This window comes from Carica papaya, chromosome 4 (assembly GCF_054855325.1).
Source record: "Carica papaya isolate Zhongbai chromosome 4, ASM5485532v1, whole genome shotgun sequence".
Classification (NCBI taxonomy): domain Eukaryota; kingdom Viridiplantae; phylum Streptophyta; class Magnoliopsida; order Brassicales; family Caricaceae; genus Carica; species Carica papaya.
Genome location: NC_142312.1, coordinates 7,410,704 through 7,433,996, shown reverse-complemented (window position 1 = coordinate 7,433,996; position 23,293 = coordinate 7,410,704). Strand labels below are relative to the sequence as shown.

Sequence of the window (23,293 nt, the reverse complement as noted above, 5' to 3'; positions counted from 1 at the left end):
CACTCGTTTGTGCAGTACTACCATAGACTGATTAAATCGAAGAGGGAATTTTTACCGCTAAATTCGAGCTTGGAGTTGCAGCAGGTCAAGCGAAATGACGGAAACTCTGAAACTCCCAATCATTGACCTGTCCTCGCCGGACCGCATCTTCACCGCCAACTCCATCCGTCAGGTTCTTTTTTCTCTTTCCCTTGTGTCCCTTTTTCTTATAGGTTTTTCAATATGTGCAGTAATTTCAATCTATGATGATCAGTGCTATCTGTTTCCCTCGTTTCCACATGCCTTAAGCGGAAAATTTTGAAAACTAGACATTCGTCCTTCACATAGAAACGGTTGGACTTCAACTTTTTTCTTTTGTTCTTCCAATTTGTTGAGGGAAGCCGGCCTTTGAGTCATGATTCAGCTCAGGACTGTATCAAGACGAATTGACGCTGTTTATGGTGTCAAATGTGCATAAGTTTATGTGTTGTAATGACCTATACAACCAGTATATAACGCTGTCTAGTTTTTTGAGAATAACTGATTGCAATCCCGAAGCTTTCTAGTTTATTTGAGAAATTTAATTATTCAAAAAAAAAAAAAAATTCTTTGAGAAATTTAATACTGGAGTATTAATCAGACAATTAACTCAATTTCTTTTTTAACTAAAAGAAGTATGTTTGGAAAGAAAGAAGAGGAAAGTACAGGGATGGAGGATAAGAGATTTCTCAAACAGAAAAAATAAAAAAGAGAACGAAAAGAGGAAATTTGATTTCATCACATGAAACTTCTAGTGGAAGATTGATTTTACCTCTCACACTAGTTTCTTGACATGGTGACCGCATTGCATCTCCACTTAACTTCAAGCTATTCATCTTAAATGAAATATAATACTAAGAACTAACATTTTTATTTAGACTAAAACTCATAGGGAAGAAAATGGTTTTATAGATGGAATCAAAATTGCAGTATTTACAGACAAAAGTATTTGGTTATTGGAGAAAAATCAATATACTTCTAATGTCAAATCAGGATCAATTAGGACAAAAATAAAGCATTAGGTTGAACTCTTATTTGGTGTTAAGGTAATAGTTATAAATAGTCATTGATTCTCCAGAAAGAGTAGGAGAATGAGACAAGATACTAGTTTTATATTGTCTAGCTTTATTATCAAAAATATTATAAGTTGTCTTTTCTCTTCGGAAGTGATATATTGCATTATTTGGACAAGAGTCAAATCTCCTTTGTGAATTATCTCCTCAGGCATGTACCAAATATGGTTTCTTCTATCTCGTGAATCATGGTGTTGAAGAAGGTTTGCTTGAGAAAGTTTTTGAGGAGAGTAAGAAATTCTTCTCACTCCCCTTGGAGGAGAAGATGAAATTGGTGCTTAGAGAAAACAGGGGTTACGCGCCATTATATGCAGAAAAGCTTGATCCCTCTTCAATTTCGAAAGGTTTTGTGAGCCCATCATTCTCACTTGTTGCTCTTCTAATATCTTGTTTTAACTCCGAGTTTTATTCAGGTGCTACTGAAGCTAGTAAAATAAGAGTGCTGTCCAATTGATAGGCTAATTTGCGAGTGGATGAATCAGGAATATATTTGTTTGTTAGTCAAGATGCTTCTGGACCTTCATGGTTTATGTTGTATTTTGCTTTATCTGTCTATGACTTTTCATAGGAAGGAACTGCAATGCATATAACAAGATCCTTTGCTATGTTGTTAATTCATTCATAGTTCAACATTATGGACATAGAAGATGGAGTCGGAATTGATCATTTTGACTGGCTGTAAAACAGGTGACTCAAAGGAGAGTTTTAACATTGGTCCTTTAGGAGGTGCTAAAGCTCAGAGCAACCTGAATCAGTGGCCATCAGAAGGTATCATTAATTTGTGTGCCTGGTTGTTTTCTTGCTTTTATTGTTTTTATAGCATAACTTTTGGATGTTTATGGATGGGTTTTGAACAATGATGATTTTAAAAAGTATTTAATAATGATATTATTTTCCTAAATTTCTTGATTCATTTTTCATTGTTTGAGCTGCACTTCCTTATTTTACATGAAATTTTTTATCTGTGGTAAAAAATAAAATTTGATTTGGTGACTGTCATGACTTGGTAATTCCAGAACTTCTTCCATCATGGAGACCCTCTATGGAATCTTACTATAAAAAAGTCTTGTAAGTACTAATTCTCCATGGAGTTGATATGCATGTTCCCGTTGTATGGTTTTTAGGTTAGAGTAAATGCCTGAACAGATGATGATCCACTGTATTTCAATGTAATCCTCATGTATTCGTTTTTATCTTCCTCAGCCTCCGTTCTAGTGTTTTGAGAAATGTCCTAGTATTTACCTAATGCAGGACAAATTCGGGTTAATTTGCCTATCAAGAAGTTGGGGGAAAAAACCTACATATCCGGATTTTTAGGCATCTCACCTAAGGGTTGATTGAATCACAATCAATTATGAGAAAGTCTCAAAAATTTTTTATTAAATACTTGAATGATTAATGACTGAAGTTATAAAGTTATTTATAATAATCTCTAAATAACTTTTTCTAACTAGAATTAAATAGGAAATAATATAGATTTTTGGAAAACAAATATTTATTTATTTTTTTTCTCATATCATTTGTAATATTACAATCAGGATATATACAGCATTTGTATATATAAATAAGGAAATTTACATTATTGTAGGGATTGTAATTGATTCTACTAATTAATTATATCATTATAAGAAATATTATAAATGACAAGTATCTTGATTAATGGTGTAACGGAATATTATAATCAACACTCCCCCTCAAGTTGGTACAAAAATATTATACATGTCTAACTTGCAAACAAGTTATGAAAAGATTTTTTATAAAGTCTTTTAGTGAAGACATCTGCCATCTTTCCACTAAAAAGCACATGATAGAGATAGAGGTATAAGGAGCTATCGACAACTTTCTATTTTATGAAGTGTTGATCAATCTCAAGTACTTTGTTCATTCATGTTGAATTGGATTATGGACAATGTTAATGACTGCCTTATTATCACCAAATAAGGATAAACTTTTTTCTCTGAACAGTTTTAATTCTTTTATTAGTTTTTACAATCATAATAATTCACATATTTCTTGGGTCATTATTCTATATTCTACTTCAGCACTGGAACGAACAACTATATTATGTGTCTTGTTTTTTCTAGTAATCAGGTTGCCTCCTACGAGTGTGCAATAACCAGTAGTTGATTTCCTATCATCTAGAGATTCAGCCCAATTAGCATATATAAATGTTTCTATTTTACAGTAATAAATTTTTAAGAAGAGCAGACATTTTCCTAATACAGATTTAAATATCATAATATGCGGAAAATGACATGTAAATGAAGCTCGCAAGGATCATGCATGTACTGATTTACTAAGTTAACTGCATATGTTATATTAGATCTGGTATGTGAGAGATAAATAATTCTTTCAACCAATCTTTGATATCTCCCCAAGTTTACTGATGTATCAATTCTCACTTGTAGTCTATGATTACTTTCAATAGGAGACTCTATCGGCTTGAAACCCATCATATCAATCTTTTCTAATAAGTATAGAATATTTTTTTTTAAAGAAATGAAGATCCATTTATTAGATATGACAACTTCAATTCTTAAAATGTGCTGCAGTTTTCCTATATCGTTTATCTTAAACTTTTGAGTAAGATGTTCTTTCAATCGAGTTATCTCTCTTGTATCATCTCGAATCATAATAATATCATTTACATAAAAATGAAAATAGTGACTTTACTCTCATAATGTTTGATAAATAAGGTATGATCAGCACTGTTTTGTTGATATTCAAAAGAGATCATAACTCTTTTAAATCTTTCAAACCATGCTCTTAGAGACTGTTTCAGTCTATATAAGATCTTTAATTTAGAAACCTTCACTTTTGTTCTTTCATCTTTAAATTTAGAAAAAATCTCCATGTATACCTCTTACTCGAAGTCTCTATAGAGGAAGACATTTTTTACATCAAACAGTTGTAAGTCCCAATCAAAGTTGGTTGCATAAGATAACAATATCTTAATTATATTCATTTTTGTGACAGATGTAAATGTCTCTTGATAATTTACTCAGTTGGTCTGAGTAATCTTTTTAGCAACCAATCTAACTTTGTACCGTTCAATCGACCCGTCTATTTTGTGTTTCACAGTAAACACCTATTTGCAATCAACCATTTTTTTTAGTGGAGGTGAAACAAGCTCTCAGATTTCATTTTTTACCATCAGTTTTTCAATCATGGCTCTTTCCATTTGGGATCCTGTAAAGCTTCTCTCAAATCTTGTAGAACACATATAAAGGAAACAGATAAAATAAATGCTCTATAAAAGAGAGATAAAGAGTCATAACAAACAAAAATAGACATAGAGTGCTCAGTGCAAAACCTGATTTATCTTTTAAGAGTAATAGGTTTATCCATATCATCATATAAATCATAAAGTAAAGGTAGCTTACCAGTACATTTAGGAATTATGGAAGATTTTTAACCTAGGGCAGATTGCACGATGGTTCATGGCTTTCTGTTGAGTAACATATCTTATTATTTAATTATTTTAGTTTATTATATGTAATTATAGCTCTATGAGAATAATAATCTTATATAATTAGAATTTTAGTAAAATAAGAATTTTCCTATTTCTAGATTAGAAATTTTATAAATACTTTAAGTATAACAATTTAAAATGTGAGAAATAAAATTATATTTTTTTTGTCAAAATCAACACTTTCTCTGTCTTATTCATCCTTGAATATCTGTTCAGGTCTAGTCTATTCAGGTGCCCAACATTACCTTCTTAAATGAGACCTTTCGAGTTAGAACTCTCCTCTGGGACTATGATTGTCAAGAGTCAACAAATTGAGTATAATCTCTTCCTTCTCATTCTCCACTAAAGAGGTGTTGGGCTTGAACTGAAATAATGTTTGGATTCTTTAAAAGTTACATTCATAGTTATAAAGTATTTTCTAAATAGAGGATGATAATATTTATGATATTTTTTAGTAGAAAAATAGCCAACAAATACACACTTAAGAGTCTCGGGTTCCAACTTGCCCATATTTCTAATATGGACAAAACAAACCTATGCAAACGCCTTAGGGAGAACAATATATAAATTTTTTTCCTTACAAAACCTCTAAAGGACTTATAAAATTAAGTGTTTTCAAAAATATTCTGTTGATAAGATAAATGACTAAAAGAACCGAATCTCCTTAGAAATTTTAGGTAAATTCATGGTGAACATAAAAAATCGAGCTACCTCCACTATGAGTCTGTTTTTTCTTTCAGTAACATCATTTTGTTCACTAGTGTACGTACAACTCGTCTGATGGATTATCTCATTAAGCTCTACGTAGGTACAGAATCCACAATTCATATATTATGTACCGTTGTCTGTTATTAGTATCTTAATTTTAATATCAAACTGTGTACATATCATTTTATGAAATAATTGAAAGTATGAGAACATATCACTTTTTGCTTTTAATAGATAAATCTATATTAATTTAGCACAACAATCAATAAAAGTATCAAATCATTTACGACCAGATTAAAAATTTTTTTAAGTAGATTCTCAAACATTAGAATGAATAGTTATAAAATTGGTAGGTTTTCAAACATCACTTTTTGCTTTCAATATATAATGTATATTAATCTAGTACAACAATTAATAAAAATATCAAACCATTTATGACCAGATTAAGAGATTTTTTAAGTAGATTTCCAAACATTTGAGTGAATAATCATAAAATTAGTAGGACTTCTATGGTTACTCACATAATAAGAATTTTTTTTATGTTAAGTTAGTTCACATGCATCACAAAAAAAGGAATCTATTGAAGTTCTTTTAAACAAATTGTGATATAATTTTTTTAAAGTAAAGAAAGAAGGATGTTCTAACCGTCGATGCAACTGTAGAATTTCCTGATTGACCTCTGTTTTCCTAAATGTTGCTTAATTCTCAATTACACTTTGACTTTTATACAAGACATACATTTGAATAATAGGGAGGTAAACAAATATGAATCTCTTTTCAACACCATGTAAACACTATAGATGGATACTTGCTGTAACAGAATTGTATGGAAACTGGGTGAGAGGTATGAGTTTTCTGTTAAATCGTTCTATACTCATATTATGGGGGGCCGATTAGTGCAAGAGTGCCCTATTCCCAGTCTCTCAAATCTAGAAAAATTTTGCTCCTCCTAGAATGACTTTTTTTGCATGGGAGGCCTGTAGAGAAAACATTTTGACTATTGATAAGTTGATGAGAAGGGTATGATTATGACAAACAAATGTTACTTATGCATGACTGATGCGGAGTCTTGCAACCACATTTTACGTCAGTGTCCTATTGCTCATGGCCTTTGGTGTGTGATATATGATTTATTGGGCATTAATTGGGTTAGGACTGGTTTGGTTAGGGATGAGGTGTGGGCTTGGGATGGGTTATGTAAAGAAATAGTTTGTGCAAAAATTATTCCTTTGACTGTTTTCTTATGGAAAGAAAAAAATAGTATGGCCTTTGAGAGCAAAGATGCAGAGAACAGTAGGTTTAAAAATAAATGGTTACATTATTTTGGATGTATCTTGTTAGATCATGACATTATTAGGATGGAAGATTTTGGGCATGTCATTGACACTTAAACACAATTGTAAAGGTTTTGTATATGGGTGGTGTTCTCTTTGGCACCTTGTGAATAATATCTTTTTTATCTAAAAAAAGACATATAAGCTCACTTGCAGTCTATCAGTGTCAATTCTCTTTCTTGTTTGAAGATTCTAAAAAATATAATAATAAGGAAAAAAATTTAATTTCATAATTAAGATTTCTTATGAGAACACTAATGAATAAAAGACTGTCAGAGGTATATGATCTATTTGGTATACGGATGTTTTCTTATTTAATCCAAGGAAAATAGGTTAGGAAGTCTTTACAAGTGTCTGTCGTGTATCTGTTAACTCTAAAATTTATGATTCAAGAATTAAAATTGAAGATAACAGAAAGATAAATAATACCTGATTTTATCATATTTGATGCACTAATAGTTGATCAAGAATTATCTAAACTAGAAATAACCAATCTCTTTGCTTTTGTCATGGTTTAAAATAATAGAGAAAAGACTAATCTCACAGGGATAGAACAAATCTTCTAATAAGCACTAACAGAGTTGGGAACAACATGATTAGATCGAAAAAGGGAAATAAGTTGTGAGCCCAAAGTTGGTGATCGAAAACAAACCAGTTCAGCAAGGAAGCAACGGCAAAAGGCGGCTCAGCTTAACGAGCGGACGGACTAGATTGGAGTAGCTCAGTGCACGGAAGGTCCAAATCTGGTTGTATCCATGAGAGGGGGAACATGGTGGAACGCTCAAATTGGCAGATCGTCGGAACCGCGGCAGCTGAGTGAAGGCAAGTTTGGAGAGGCGCGATTTAAGCTGGATTGTGTGCAACAAGGCCAAATATGTCCCAATTGGGATTTTCTGGTAGTGGTGCGGCCAGATTCGGGCTTTTCTAGGAGGTGCGTGTGGCTCATGCGCTTCTGCTGCTGGCGACGCATGTGACTCGCACGCTCTGTAAACAATCACCGGAGTCGAGGGGTAGGCCGATGGTGAGGTTACAATTCGATTTGGGGTGATGGTGAGAGTAAATTTTAATAGATGGGTACCAACTCAACCTATTGTGGTATTTTAGGTTTCAGAAAAAATTTTGAAATTAAATATCTAAAACAGTCTTATCTTGACTCTAATATCATGTAGATTTTTGGAGAAATATTTATTTTTTATTTTCTCATATCACTTGTAATATTATAACTGAAATATATAGGATTCCTATCTACGAATAAGGAAATTTACATTATTATAGATATTTTAATTGATTCTACTAATTAATTACATCATTATAAGGAAGATATAAAGGAAAAATATCTCGACTAATAGAGTAATGAAATATTCTAGTTAACAAATAATAATATAATATAATTAAGAATACTAATTATAATACAAATAAAAAATAATACTAATAAAAGTGAACTCTTAACTCTAATAAAACTCTTAAAATAAACTCAAAATACTCCAATAATAAATAAAATCCTATGATGACTATGCGCCATCATATACCACAACCATTTTTCTTGCATGAGATATGATGTTCACTCAATGCATAGTGTTTCCTTTTTCCACTGAATTTTGCAGTCCTTTTATTTTCGTGCTTAACGTTCTTTGAATGGGAAGTTTGAAGTCTGGGCACAATGGCAATTTATCTAGCAGCTAATTTGATTTACTGGATCTTAGTATGTCTCATTTTTTGCATGTTGGGCATTTGTTGTGAAAAGTGACATGACAGGTTAATCATGCTTGGCCTTTTTTTTTGCTGTCTCAGTTCTGCTGGTAAGAGATTGATGCATTTAATTGCTCTGGCTCTTAATGTACATGAAAATTTCTTTGAGGAAGTGGGAGCCTTGGATGAACCTGCAGCATTTCTTCGTCTTTTACACTATCCAGGTATAGTGAAGCACTTCAGTTATTTATCTTCTTTTTTTCTTTTACCATCTTTTGTTTTATTGCTTTTTTTAGTTGGTGGTGTATTATGAACAATATGTGGTTAGGAACTTAATGAACAGCTGAAGTGTTTCCTCTTTGAGACTCAGGAAGGAGTCTTATGCTATTACAATATTTTATACTAAATATTTATGATCAATTGTATATTGAGAAGGAAAGGAAGAACGAATATTGGAATAATCTCCAACTCCGTGGTGTTGTTGTTATGGTTTTTGTGTTTTGGTATGTATCTTAGTGGTATTTAGATAATGGTAATTAGGTCTAAAATAATTCTGTAATTAGTGAATAGGTCCATGTTCTGTGTGTAACACCCAACATTTTATTTTTTCTTATTTTTAATATAATTATTATTTATTCAATTTATTTTAACTTATTTTATTTTAATTTAATGAAAAAAAAGGTAAAAATTTGTTAAAGATTAAATTGAAAATAATTTTTAAAAAAAAGGGGTAAAAATTTGAGTTTTGAGGGTATTTTTGAAAGAAAAATCGAAAATTGGGGGTCAAAATGCGATTTAAAAAAATTGCGTCACGTCGGATGTCCGATCAGCAGCCCCGACCAACTAGGACGCACCAGGTGGCAGAGGCGCTGACGCGGGAGGCCACACGCGGGGGAGCCACGTGGGGGGAGCCACATGGGCGATCCGCGTGCGCGCGATCGAATGGCTGAGGTCCGTTCCCGCGCGCATAGACGGCCCAGATTGAATCGCGCACGGATGACTCAGATTGAATCGCGTACGGACGGCTCAGATTGAATCGCGATGGATAGCCCAGATTCACTCCTTATTTAATCGCGATCGGACGGTGCAGATCAAAAGCGGATGGGTATAAATAACCCAATTCGTACCCAAACCCTAACCCTAGCCACCAGAACCCCTCGCCGGAGAAGACAGCCCAGCCGCCGGGGAGTCGATCGCCGCCACCTGCCGTCGCACCAGAATCTTTTCCGACTGCCAAAAAAGGTAAAAAATTTTCTTCTTACACGAAATTCAATTTTAAACCAACTCATGGCCAAATCGGAGTGAAAGAACCGGCCAATTGGTCGGAAAATGCCACCATGGAAAATTTCACAAACCGCCTCCGATGAGGCCCTTTCCGATTCCCGTTTCGTGTAATTTTTTCACCACCGTTTTATCTACAGGTTGATCGGAGCAAAACACCCAACCACAACGTAAGCCGGAGGAGCTGCTGCACTAGAGAGCTCTGCTGCCGGTAAGTTTCGGTTTTCTAGGTTTTTTCGGCCAACCGAGGGTTCTAAGTGTGTTTTCTCGCAGGAATTGATGCAAATTTGGCTAAATTCGGCCGAAAACAACTAACCCAAAGCGGATCGCTGCCGCAAGCGATGGCACCGTTGTGGGTGCGTGGCAGAGCCGCCGTGCCGAATTTCCAAAATTGGCCGAGTAGGCCCTGAGACTGATTTTTGGGTTATTTGGGACATTTGTAGGTACCGTAAGCGCGTTTCAGTTCTCGAAGAAAAATTTAGAAAACTTAGAGACCGTCCATAGGCGTAGTAAATCATTTAGTTTTTCGGCGTCAAATCAAGTAAAGACCTCTCACCCTATTTCCTATCATAGATTTGAAGTTTGAATAAAGAATAATGCGGTCTTTTGTACAAATTAAATGGATGTGCATAATTAATTACGGAGTGCTAATGGAGCCCGAAGCGGACATTATTCTCTGTTGATTGATCTTGCAATATAAAAGTATGATGGTTTCTGGTTTATTTATTTTATTATTTAAATGCATGTATTATTGCCTTACTTGACTACTGTTTGATTTTGGGATATAAGATCTGATTGCATGGCCGGATACATGTTTATTTGTTTAAGTAATTATGTTTGATTTGGTAACAGAGACTAAGAGAAAATAGGAAATGGATGTGATCTAATAAACAGATAAAATGACAACCTCATTAGATATCCTGAGAGATGGTGGACGGACCGGGTTCATAGGGAACCCTACCGTGAACGTTGTCTCATACCGGACGGGGTATGGAGACTTAATAATTTGACGTTCATACCGGACGGGGTGTGGGGACGGCCCACTTCACCCTCATACTGGACAGAGTATTGAGGTTTAATGTCTTGGTGCTTATACCGGACGAGGTATGGGGTCGACTATGTAATTAAAACTGTTAAGGGAAAGGGTTCACGTGTAGCGGGGATATCCACAATGATAAGTGAACTGTAAATGATTTTACGATTGATAAACGAATTTGCTAAATTTAGTGCTTCATTGGTTGTATTTTTATTTTCTACCAACTTTTGCTTTTGTGCCGGTGATATAGTGTGATGTTCTTATTGGGGTAGTGTAGCTCATTCCTTATTTAATCATTTCATATCAAGAGAATTTGGTTCCCGAGCCCAATCCGTAAGAAGACTGCGAGTAGATGTTAAATATTTTATATTTTCATTTACTTTTATCATTTTTTGTGTTTTTTTAAAAGAATTCATTTCGTGATGTTTGTTTAGTATTTTTAAGTTATTGTGTAAGGGATGTAAATCTTAACTTCTTATTTCGCTTTCGTGCTTAAATTATTATAAATTTTATTTTGAATTTTCGGAGTTGTTACACTATGCATGTGCAATATTTTATGTTTTGTGTGTGTTTATGTGTTGTATTATGTATAGATTTATTAAATAGATAGAGGGACTGCAGTAGGTATGATGTATTAAGTGGGGTTGATGTTAGGATAAAAATAGGGAGAAAACAAGGGGGGAAGTTGGCTGTCTGGAATCAACTTCCAGATTTACCGCTTCTAGTTGCTTCTTCTTCATGAAGTAAAAAACCTTATGACGTTGCTGTTTAGTTTTATGCTGAAAATTTTATCAACAAAGTTTCTTGAGTACTTCAAACTCTAAGAGATCGTTGGGTCCTCTCTTAACGAGCTCATACTGTTAACAAAATCCCATAACTAGATCCTATATAAGGATTATAACAGAAGTTTTCTCTTATAAAGCTTAATCTCTCACTGTCTCTCTACACCAATAGGGAGGGGGTTTGGGCCATAGATAGTGTAAGACAGATTAGGGACTGTTGGTCTACTTAGAGGTAAGAGGCCAAATTTAGGTACTGTACCTAGGTTTTCTTAGATATCACTCCTAGTATCTTCAGGTTTGGTTGCCTCGTATAATCACAAAGCATATCATTGTAAAATTCTCCAAATAATGGCTGTATTTTCTAAATTATAAATTACCTGCATTTTTGACCTTTAACTTAATTATAATCTACTTATGAGTAGAAATCGTAATAAGAAATGTAAAGAAAAAATTTAAACCCTAAATGAAATCCTAATGGTGCTGAATCCTGTATTTCCCAAAAAGCACGATCTTGTGGACATGCCAAAAATTACTGGCAAACTTTGCAATTGCATATCCTCACTAAACTGAAAATAATAAAGCAACACAACAGGAAAGGAACAGGAAATCTTGCAGGAAAGACGAAATCTATAAATCGACAAATTTATGCCCCACATTCATCCTTGAGCTAAGCCTTTGTACATTTTTTTGGGTTAAGATCCCAAGCAATCTCAAAATCTTTGTTGGCATCAGCTTATTTTGGTGTTTTTTTCAAGTTTACTCATTTGCCAATTGATGTGGAACAGTTTATGAATTATTTCCCTAGATATCACCCTAACAAGAGAATTCCTTAAGTATCATATTTAAGGCTTGGTTGCATTGCAAACTACAAAATATTGTGCAATTCCCTCAATGACTGCAGTATTCTCTTGAAAGACATACACTTATTAATAGACTCTTAGTCCTAATTTAGTTATCACTAGAAATCTTGATAGGAAACTTAAAAGAACTTTAAATCATGCATAAGTTCATAGTGCTGATAAAAATGCTAATCTGACCCATATAGTTACAACCAGTAGTAGATTTGGGAAAGATATAACTGTTGATCTATTTATGAAACCATATAATATTGCAACCAATGGTAGATTTGATTGAATACAATTGTCAATGTATTCAGGAAACCTAATTAAACATCTTTTGCTTCAATTTTTGAATCTGACCCATATAGTTACAACCAGTAGTAGATTTGGGAAAGATATAACTGTTGATCTATTTATGAAACCATATAATATTGCAACCAATGGTAGATTTGATTGAATACAATTGCCAATGTATTCAGGAAACCTAATTAAACATCTTTTGCATCAATTTTTGCTCTTTTTTTTTTAAATAAAAAGTGCTAATGTGGTATTATAAACCTAGTACCAAAAGAGGTACTGCCCATGTACAGTAAATTTACATTATAGTAAGGGTATCAATGACAATCCCAAAATCTACTCCACTCATCATGTCACGCCTCAATAACATATTCCCAAAAAAATGAAACCGCCTCAATCCATTCACCAGATTTTCCCTTCCCTCAAAAACTCTAAGGTTTCTTTGTTTCCAGATGATCCACATCATCGTGAGAGGAATCAAATTGTTGCAATCATTTTCAAGCTTGAACCCACTCCATGCCCATATTTCTTCTTTGACTGTACCAGCCACTACCCAATTTAGCCCCAGAAGTCCATACACCATGCTGCATAGTTCATAAGCCACAGGGCACTGCGAAAGAAGATGATTACAGGTCTTCTCAGCTGACAACCACATGTAAAACCTGTTGACAATAGAATGACCCCTCGAGGCTAATTTATCTTGTGTCAAAATACATCCCCTAGCTGCCTCCCATGCAAAGAAACCAATCCCAGGAGTAACTCTAGAATTCCAAATCTGTTTTGCTGGAAAGTTACAGGTTCTGTCACCCCATTCACCCCTGATGTAGTAGTAATAAGACTTAGCAGAAAACACCCCATTTTGATTCAGCCTCCATTTCAAACAGTCAGCAGAATTGTTCAGTTTCTGGACTTCCAGAATACATAACAAATTCTGGTAATCCTGGACTTCCCAATCGTTCAAATTTCTGCAAACATTCACTTCCCAACACCTGATGCCATTGTGCTCCCGATACGCCTCCTTGACCACCATATTTCTAGATTGGGCTATCTCAAATAATCTTGGGAAACAGCTCATGAGACAGCCCCCTTCAATCCAAACATCTTTCCAAAATCTGATTTTATCGCCACAACCAATGCTCCATTCAATACAATTCTGGAACTTGTGCCAATCCATCAAAATTTTCCTCCACAGACCAAGACTGTGGTTTCTCCTTGTTCTGCCAGGCCCCTCTCTGTCCGGAGTATTTCTCCATTTTGCCATAATAACCTTTCTCCATAGTCTATCTTCATCTTTGAGGAATCTCCATAACCATTTCACCCTAAGAGCAGTATTTAGATTAGTAAGCGATTTTATTCCAGGGCACCCATGTTCAACAGGTTTCTTGATGTCACCCCAATTAACAAGGTGATATTTTCGGAATCCCTCCTCATCTCCCCATAAAAAATGGCATTGAATAGACTCCAATTGCTGAGCAATTTTAGCAGGTATCGTAATGGAGAACAGGAAGTATATTGGAAGGTAATGTTTGCTCCTTTTTTTAATGCTTATAAAAGAGAACTGACTTACCTTACCTCTATAGTATGACAACCAGTGATTGATACTGGCCTCTGAGGTTCCACTAGGATGTTGGAAATGAATTCTGAGGCTGGTTCTTAATGTAAATAAATGAACATAAAAGTTTTTTCTTGAAAAGAGTAAAGATAAAGAGGATGCTTGTTTTTGTCATTCCTATATTTTCCAAAAAGTATTCTAATCCCTATGATATTATTCCATCTCAGTGTGCTAATCTTAAAATCCAAGTTGATTCTTTTCTTTTCTCGTAACATTCCGTTTCTGAAGCTTATATTAGAATATTAGAATATTAGAATCTATTGATGTAGATTATAAGACAAATTTCAAGGGGAAGGTGGCAAGTTGCAATCAGTCATCTGGTGGGGCTTCTATCCAATTGACCATGTGCCTCTTAATTATTTTTATTAAAAAGGGGAACCCTTATTTCTGATTTCAGGTGAATTGAACTCTTCTGATGAAGAAATCTATGGTGCTTCTGCTCATTCAGATTACGGAATGATAACCCCTCTTGCAACTAATGGTGTTCAAGGACTTCAGGCATGTTTGATTTTTTTACTGCAATCCTTAGCTATCATCCTTGATGTGGTTAATTTTTGTTATTTCTTAGGTTTATACTGCTTATAGGTTTGCAGGGAGAAGTTCAAACAACCACGAGCCTGGGAAGATGTCCCTAGTATAACTGGGTGAGTCTAATTTGTCCAATATTTTCCTGAACAAAAGCTCTCTGGTGTAAGGAGGGAAGAGTCTTTTGATGGAAACTCTTAGATTTTGTTTGGCATTAGTGCTTTTGTTGTAAGAAAGTAAAGTTTGAACGAATATTTAAAAATAGAAACGATCTTAATTAAAAAGAAAAATCCAAAATTGGCTTTTGATAAAGGTAACATCAGAAACAAAAATAGATACTTCGTGTAGAATGTGCTTAAATAAGGATATTATCTTTAATAAATATTTTTCATCAATATTACCTTTATTGATTGGTATACTCAATGTATTCTTTTTTTAAATAAGGTACAATTCTACTTTTATCATAAGGAATTTACCATTTTATAATAAATTATTCAACCATTATTAAAAATGACGCAAAAAATTGAGAATTAAAGTAAATTTTGCATCATCACAATATTTTGAAAAAGTCGTTATTCAGAGAAAAGAAATTTAAAGAAAATATTCATAATAAAATTTAGATTATTTGTAATAGTTATTTTTATTGTTGTATCATGCTTGGTGATTCTGACATCTAACCCTACTTCTACATCCTGATTAATAAAAAATAGTACCTCCTACATTTTACATTGACAACACTTTTTGCATTTTTTTTTTCCTGAGGCTATATTGTTTTCACCTAAAATGAACTTCAATTATAAGATATTCTTACAATGTTTTTAACTGATAACAGCACAAGCATCAGTTTGGCCAAACTAGCACTCATTGGTTAAGCAACTTATTACATTTTTCTTGGAAAAGTTTAATGAGGAAAGCAATAGTTGTATAATGAATGTGATTAACATGCTTTGATTTTTTAGTTACTTAGTATACTACTTTCTGAGCTTTCTAGAATAATTGTGGAGAGTGGTTTCTGGGCAGAGCATCTGTATTGCTGTTCACACATCATAATAAGTAGTAGCAGCCCCAACTTGGTTTTTAGGTGTATATTCTTTTTTTCCCAGCCTCATTACTGTTGGTTATAATCTAACAGGCCTTTATTGGTTTTTTCTTGAATCAATAACAGGGCCTTTATTGTAAACATGGGAGATATGATGGAGAGGTGGACCAATTGCTTGTTTCGGTAATTTACTGTGGTTTTTCTTGTTAGAAAACATATGAGTTGAAAGTTTTTTTCTTTTTTTCTTTTTCTTACTAAAATCAGTGTCGATGTTTAAGTTTCAAACTATGTTCTTTATTATGTAGATTTCTAACCCTGAACTTGTGCTCCGCTGTTATCTACTTGTAGGTCAACACTGCATAGAGTGATGCCAGCAGGACAAGAGCGTCTCTCGGTAGCCATTTATTTCTTTTCTGTTTTGTGTTTCCATTTTGTTTTATAACTTTCAGTATTATTGCAAGGTAATATACAATGTATAGGATTTGCGTTTCCTGATGGTATGCTGGATTTGCTCTTCTTAAAGCAGTAAATCTATAACTTTATCAAGAAGAAACATTAGACTTGTAAATTAAACACAGAATATATTAGAGGGTGTATAGAATTGTCGATTTGCTGCTTACGAGTAGCTTTAAATACCTTTAATTATGCACTTTTTAACATAAATGTATGGTGCTTATTAGGTTCTTGACTGTGATACCTTATTGTAATATATAGATTTTGTAAGCTTTCTTTTCTTTTTTTACCAAGAACTACTGCTTATGTTTTACAAGCAGCACTAATACATGATTACTTATTTTTAAACTAAACATTTACCTGGATTATGTAACTTCAAGTATACTGATGCTTTAACTATATTTCTTTCAACAATCCCAAGCACCATTTTAGCGGTGAACCTCAATAAATTGACTACATATTTGATTTCTTTGCAGAATCTTTTATACTAGAGTTAGCTGACTGCTGGCCTGCTTCTGAAAGATCTGTCCATTGTTAAAACCAGCTTAAGATAGTCCATTGTTAAACACCAGCCTATTTCCCTTTGCTGTTTCTGTTACTGTTGCTGTTCCTTTCTCTTTTTTTTTTTTCTGTAAAAAAAGAAAATTGATATTCAAACTGGAAGTGGGAATAAGATTCAAATGACTTCGTAGGTCAGGTGGCATGTTCCTCTTTCAGGGGGGAAATTTCTGTTTATTTTAATGATGCCAAGATTTGCTTGGTGGAAATGGTTCTCCTACATAAACCGGTTACTTGAAATTTTGAGGCAATTTAAATGTTAAACAAAATGGATAAATGTTTCAAATGGCTTCAAAGGAAGTAATTTGGCCTATGCTGCTTTTCATGAACAAACAAGAACATCCATTTCGAAGTTTCTTGTGTCATTTTACTTTTGTTGAGGTTGGCCTTATATTTTTTCTGTTACCGAGTTTTTAAATTGCAATATTTCAGGTGGCATTGTTTTTAGATCCTAAGGAAGACTGTTTAGTGGAATGCTTGGAAAGTTGTTGCAGTGAATCATGTCCCCCAAGGTAAACTCGTGTGAATTGTTTATTTTCAGTCAACTTTCACAAGACGAGTTACTTCATAGTTTTCCTGCTGAATAAAACAAAACCGATGACCAGATATTCATGTGACTCGATGGAATACCTAGGGGTCATGGACATATATGTTTTCTCTTTGAAGGGATCATAGACATATTATGGTTGCCCTTAAAATGAGAGATTGTAGTTGGAAGTGTAACAATCGTGCAAACAAAGCCTGCTTACTTACCAATTTCTTTCTGTCCTTCCTTGTCAGGACTTGCCTTGGGCATGAGATTCACCAAAACCAGAATTTGGAATAATATGGAGTTTAAATATTTGTGGGTAACTTTGAGAAATTTAAAAGGTTGGGGTAGATTCTGAAATTAAAGAAATAGAGAGGACAGAATGGGAATTTCAGAAAAGAAAAAAGAAGATTTTTGAAAGAGAGAGGGAAGGTGTTGGAGGGAGAGAAAAAAGGAGTTTGAGAGAGATATGAAGTCAGGGAAGAGAGAAGAAGAGAGTTTGAGGGAGAGAGAGAGAGAGAGAGAGAGGAGTGTTTAGAGAGAGAAAGTGTAACGATTCCGAAAATTCAAAAGAAAATATATATAATAATCTGGATGCGGAAGCGAAATAAAAGATTAAAATTAACATCCCTTACACAATAATTTAAAAGTATTAAACAATATCACAGAATAAGTTCTCTAAAAGAAATACGAGAAATGAGAAAATAAAGAAAACTATAAAGCATCTAATATTTACTCGCCGTCTTCTTGTGGATCGGGCTCGGGAACCAGGTCCTCCTAATCTGAAATGGTTAAATAAAGAATGAACTACACTATCTCAGTAAGGACATCACACTATATCACCGCCACAGAAGTAAAGGTTGGTAAAAAATTAAAAACAACCAATGGAGCACAAATTTTAAAGCAATACATTTATTTGAAATAAAACCATTAACCCTTTTTCTTATCTTTGGAAAACTTGTGAAAACAATTTATAAAGACAATAATATCATACAGATCACAATTTCATATATAATCAGTAACATAAAACACATCATAAATCCGTATTCATTAATAATAACTGATTATCACCGTTTCTCATTTTCACCAGCCTACTAGTATCCATGGGGATGCATAGGGATCCCCGCTACACGTGAACCATTTCCCTTAACAATCTTAATTTCAGGGTCGTCTCCATACCCCGTTCGGTATGAGCGCCAAAATAATAAACCTCAATACCCCGTCCGGTATGAGGGTGAAGCGGGCCGTCTCCATACCCCGTCTGGTATGAGTGCCAAATGACCAAGTTTCCATACCCCGTCCGGTATGAGACAACGTTCACGGTAGGGTTCCCTATAAAACCGGTCTGTCCACCATCTTTCAGGATATCTAGTGAGGCTGTCATCTTGTCTATTTATCAAATAACATCCCATTCCTATTTTTCCTTAGTCTCCATTACCAACTCAAACATAAATACATAAACAAGTAACGTGCATCCAACAAAGCAAGCATATCTTAGATTTTCAAAATCAAACAGTAATGAAGTAAGCAGTGATACATGCATTTAAAACCGTAGAATAGATAGATCAGATACTATAATGCATTTAAACTGTAAAATAAATCAAACAGGAATCGACAGAAAATAATGTCTGGTTCGGACTCCATTAGCAATCATAATTAATTATGCATATCTATTTAATTTATACAAAATACAGTATTACTATTTTTTCAAACATCACATCTATGATAGGAAATAGGGTGAGGGGTACTTACTTGATTAAACGCTGAAAACTAGATCGTTAGTGCGCCTACGGGCGGTTCTTGAGTTTCCTGAATTTTTCCTTGGGAACTGAAACGCGCTTACGGTACCTACACATGTCCCAAATAACCAAAAATTCATACCCAGGGCCTACTCGGCCAATTTCAGAATTCCGGCACGGCAGCTCTGCCATGCTCCGGCGACGGCGCCACCGCCCGCAGCGGCAATCTGCCTCAGGTTGGCTGTTTTTGATCGTTTTTGGCCGAATTCAACCAAACTTGCATCGGTTCCTGTGAGAAAACACATTTAGGCCCCTTGGTGGACTGGAAAAACGTAGAAAACTGAAACTCATCGGTGGTGGGGCTCTCCAGCGCGGCGGCTCATCGGGCTCACGTTGCGGTTTGGTGTTTTGCTCCGGTCAACCTGTAGAGGAGGAAACGATGATCATAACGGTGAAAAAATCACATCGAACGGGAATCGGGAAGGGTCTCATCGGAGGCGAAAACCGAAACACCCTGCGGTGGCGCCACTAAGTTTCTGCGGCGTTTTTCGGCCAATTAGCCAGTGCTTTCTCTCCGATCTGGTCATAGATGGGTTTAGAATCAAATTCTGAATAAATGGTAGAATTTTTACCTCGTTTGGCGGTCGGAAATTGCTCTGATGCGGCAGCGGGTGACGGCGTTCGGCTCCCCGGCGGCTGGGCTGTCTTCTCCGGCGAGGGGCTCTAGCGGATAGGGTTAGGGTTTGGGTGCGGATGAGGTTATTTATACGCATCCGCTTTTGATCTGAGCCGTTCATCGCTTTTGATCTTAGCCGTTTATCGCTTTTAATCTGCACTGTTCGATTGCGATTAAATAGGAAGTGAATCTGGGCCGTTCATCGCGATTCAATCTGGGCCGTCCGTGTGCATTCAATATAGGCCGTCCATGCGCAATGCAATCTGGGCCGTCCCTGCGCGTTTTTGATCTGAGCCGTCCGTGCGCGCGAGAACGTATCTCAGCCGTTAAGATCGCATGCACGCGAATCGCCCACGTGACTCCTTCCCGCATGGCCTCCTGCGTCAGCATCTCTGCCACCCGGTACGTCCTGGTTGGCCGGGGCTGCTGACCAGGCGGCTAACATGGCACAACTTTTCTAAATTGCGTTTTGACCTTTAGTTTCCGATTTTTCTTTCAAAAATACTCAGAGAACCCAAATTTTCACTCATTTTTCCCAAAATTGTTTTCAATTAAATTTTTAAACAATTTTTACCCATTTTTATTATTATTATTTCTATTAAAATAAAATAAATTAAATTCAATTCAATTTAAAATTACATAAATAATAATTATATTCATACAATAATAATTAATAATAAAAAAAGGAAAGTTTTGGTGTTACAGAAAGAGAGAGAGAATACAGAGATGAGAAAGAGAGTATTTTAGAGAGAGAGAGAGAGACTGATTTTAGAGAGAAATAGACTGTAGAGAGAGAAAGAAGCTGTTAGAGAGAGAAATAAAGAGAAAAGAAAAAGATAGCAGAGAAGAAAAGAGAAAGATATTATTTGAAATCCATGTCGAAAAATTACATGCCTTCTTTATCTTTACAATCAGTTATTTATAGACACCAAATGGTGCATAAAATTCCTTCCAATCGTTGTTATTGTTGCTGAAGTGATATTTCCATTGTAATTGGCATCGGATGGAGGAAGAAGATGAACAGTTGGGCTGGTTCAGAGATGAAGGGTTAGGCTGGTTCTCTGTGAGGAACCGTTCTGTGAAATTTTATCTTTTTCTTTTCACTGCAGCCATTTCGTAACAATTCCCTCCCCTTGAGAATTAACTTTGCCCTCAAGGTTACAACTTTAAAATATTTGTGTCAAATGATATTATTACTACATATTATAGTATATTATATAGACATTTATATTGTATATATAATTATTATACTACAAAAGAACTCCATGTGGATATGTTGCATTATTCTTTTGTTTGCTATCTAGAGATTGATCCTTTTTATTTTTTCGTTTTTCTTCCTCACATGTCTCTATTGCCATGACTGCTTTTTCATTACACTGATGTCCTGGAGAATATTTTTCCCCACATCTGTAACTAAGATTATTCCTCTTCAATTCCGTATGATTTAAATTCTTTAAGGGTGTTGTTTCTTGAAACTTCTGAATTTTAGCAGAAGTTTCAGTGATGGAAACGCTAACTTTAGAATAAGTTATAGAGTGTTTTAGCTTTTTGTGTCGGTTGATGGCATCTACTGCTTGTTCTTGTCATAAAGCCAACTCAAATGCTTGAATCAAGGTGTGTGGCCTATGCATCTTTACCGTTGGTCGAAGTTCATCCTTCATACCACTTATAAAACTGGAGATGAAATATTTTTCAGAAAGTTTAGGATTCTTCATTAATAACAGAGACCTCATTTCTTCAAATTTTTTTTGATACTAGACCTCCAAATCGCCTACACATTCCACCTCGAATACTTCTTATTCAAACATATTTGGGTCATTTGTTAACCCATGAAACCATATTTCTACCTTGTCTCTAAAACACAATGATGTTGTTTCCACTTTCCTTTCTTACGAGATGTTGAAAACATGAAAATATTTATTGCATCGTCTTATCTATGTTCTAGGATTTTGTCTATCAAAAATAGGAATGCTAGTCTTTGGGATAGGATTACCGGTTTGGTTGCCTCTTTGATCCAAATTACCAATCCCAATTTCCTTGATTTTTGGGTTCGGTAATATTCCTCTATCAATATTTAAATTAGAGGTAGAGGGACTTACCCGACCGGTTGTTTCACTAATTCGCATACTGCTTTACAAGATTTCGGTGAGCCTTTCCAGTTGTTATTGGTCTACTATGGCTCGGGTTTGTTGTTATGATTCATACATTTTGGATATAAAATTCTAGAATTTTTTATCCATCTAATGTATATTTTCCTCAAGAGTTTGTATCTTATGCGATTCAGACACTGTAGCTTTACCCATATTTTTCACCATGCTTATGAAGTTTGCAAGAGTTTCATCATAATCGAGCTGCTGCAGCTACCAAGTTGTCAGGACTTGCTTTGGGCATGAGATTCACCCAAACTAGAATTTGGAAAAATATGGAGTTTAAATATTTGTGGATAACTTTGAGAAATTTAAAAGGTTGGGGTAGATTCTGAAATTAAAGAAATAGAGAGGACAGAATAGGAATTTCAGAAAAGAAAAAAGAAGATATTTGAAAGAGAGAAGAAAAGATTTCGGGGAAAGAGAGAAAAAGAGTTTGAGAGAGAGATGAAGTCGGGGAAGAGAGAAGAAGAGAGTTTGAGGGAGAGAGAGAGAGAGGAGTGTTTAGACAGGGAAAGAGAGAGTATTTTGGAGAGAGAGAGGGAGAGAGACTTGTTTTAAAGAGATAAACACTGTAGAGAGAGAAATAAAGGGAAAAAGAGAAAGATAGCAGAGAAGATAGGAGAAAGAAAGTAATAGATTAAGAGAGAGATATTATTTGAAATTCATGTTGAAAAATTACATACCTTCTTTAGCTTTACAATCATTTATTTATATGCACCAAATGGTACATAAAACTCCTTCCACTCGTTGTTATTGTTCCTGACGTGATGTTTCAAATGTAATTAATGTCGAATTGAGGAAGACGATGAACAGTTAGGCTGGTTCAGAGGTGAAGGGTTAGGTTGGTTCACTGCAAGGAGCTGTTCTGTGAAACTGTCTTTTTTTTTTTTTTTTCACTGCAGCCATTTCCTAAAATTCCCCTTCTTGTCTTACCTCCGTGATTTCAAATTTCTCTCAGGCAGAAAAATATTTGAATGTGTAGAATAAAAACATAAACCTATGAAGAAAATTGGAACAAAAGCTCAAAGTTGTAGCTTGTTTCTAGTTGTTTTCCAAAACCCTAACCAGCCTTTCCTCGTGTTTTTTTTGTGCTACTTGTCTTTCCTTATATTGCAAGCAATGCTTTTTCAAATCTTTTCTTCGAAGTTGTAATGGTTTTATATGATCAAGGATTAGAGATAACTATACTTGTTTGTGAATGCAGATTTCCTCCTATACGCAGTGGGGACTACCTGACAGAGCGATTCAGGCTTACATATGGCTCATAAGGATGCATAAGTTGAAGTCCATGTGCATGTATGCTAGATGCAGGATAATGGTCTGTTTTTCAATTTGACTGGGTTTGTAAAACTAAGATCCAGCTTAAGGTGATGTATATATATGAGAGTATGTGATATAGGAATCTCTTTTTCGAGATATCATTTCTCAAAAGTCGTTTAAATTCTTGACATAGAACATCCAAATAAAAATGGAGATTGTTGAA

At 34.8% G+C, this 23,293-nt stretch overlaps 1 protein-coding gene across 1 annotated transcript; it reads left to right on the top strand.

The window, feature by feature from the left end:
- Window positions 1-12: 12 nt before the first annotated feature.
- Window positions 13-23,293, top strand: LOC110811469 (kihadalactone A synthase LFS). Its single transcript, XM_022037987.2, has 11 exons — window positions 13-172; window positions 1,243-1,435; window positions 1,779-1,859; window positions 2,108-2,159; window positions 8,397-8,518; window positions 14,539-14,639; window positions 14,727-14,785; window positions 15,832-15,888; window positions 16,054-16,099; window positions 17,149-17,228; window positions 23,015-23,293. The coding sequence occupies exons 1-11, from the start codon at window positions 95-97 to the stop codon at window positions 23,076-23,078; spliced, it is 933 nt and encodes a 310-aa protein (XP_021893679.2). The 5' UTR covers window positions 13-94; the 3' UTR covers window positions 23,079-23,293.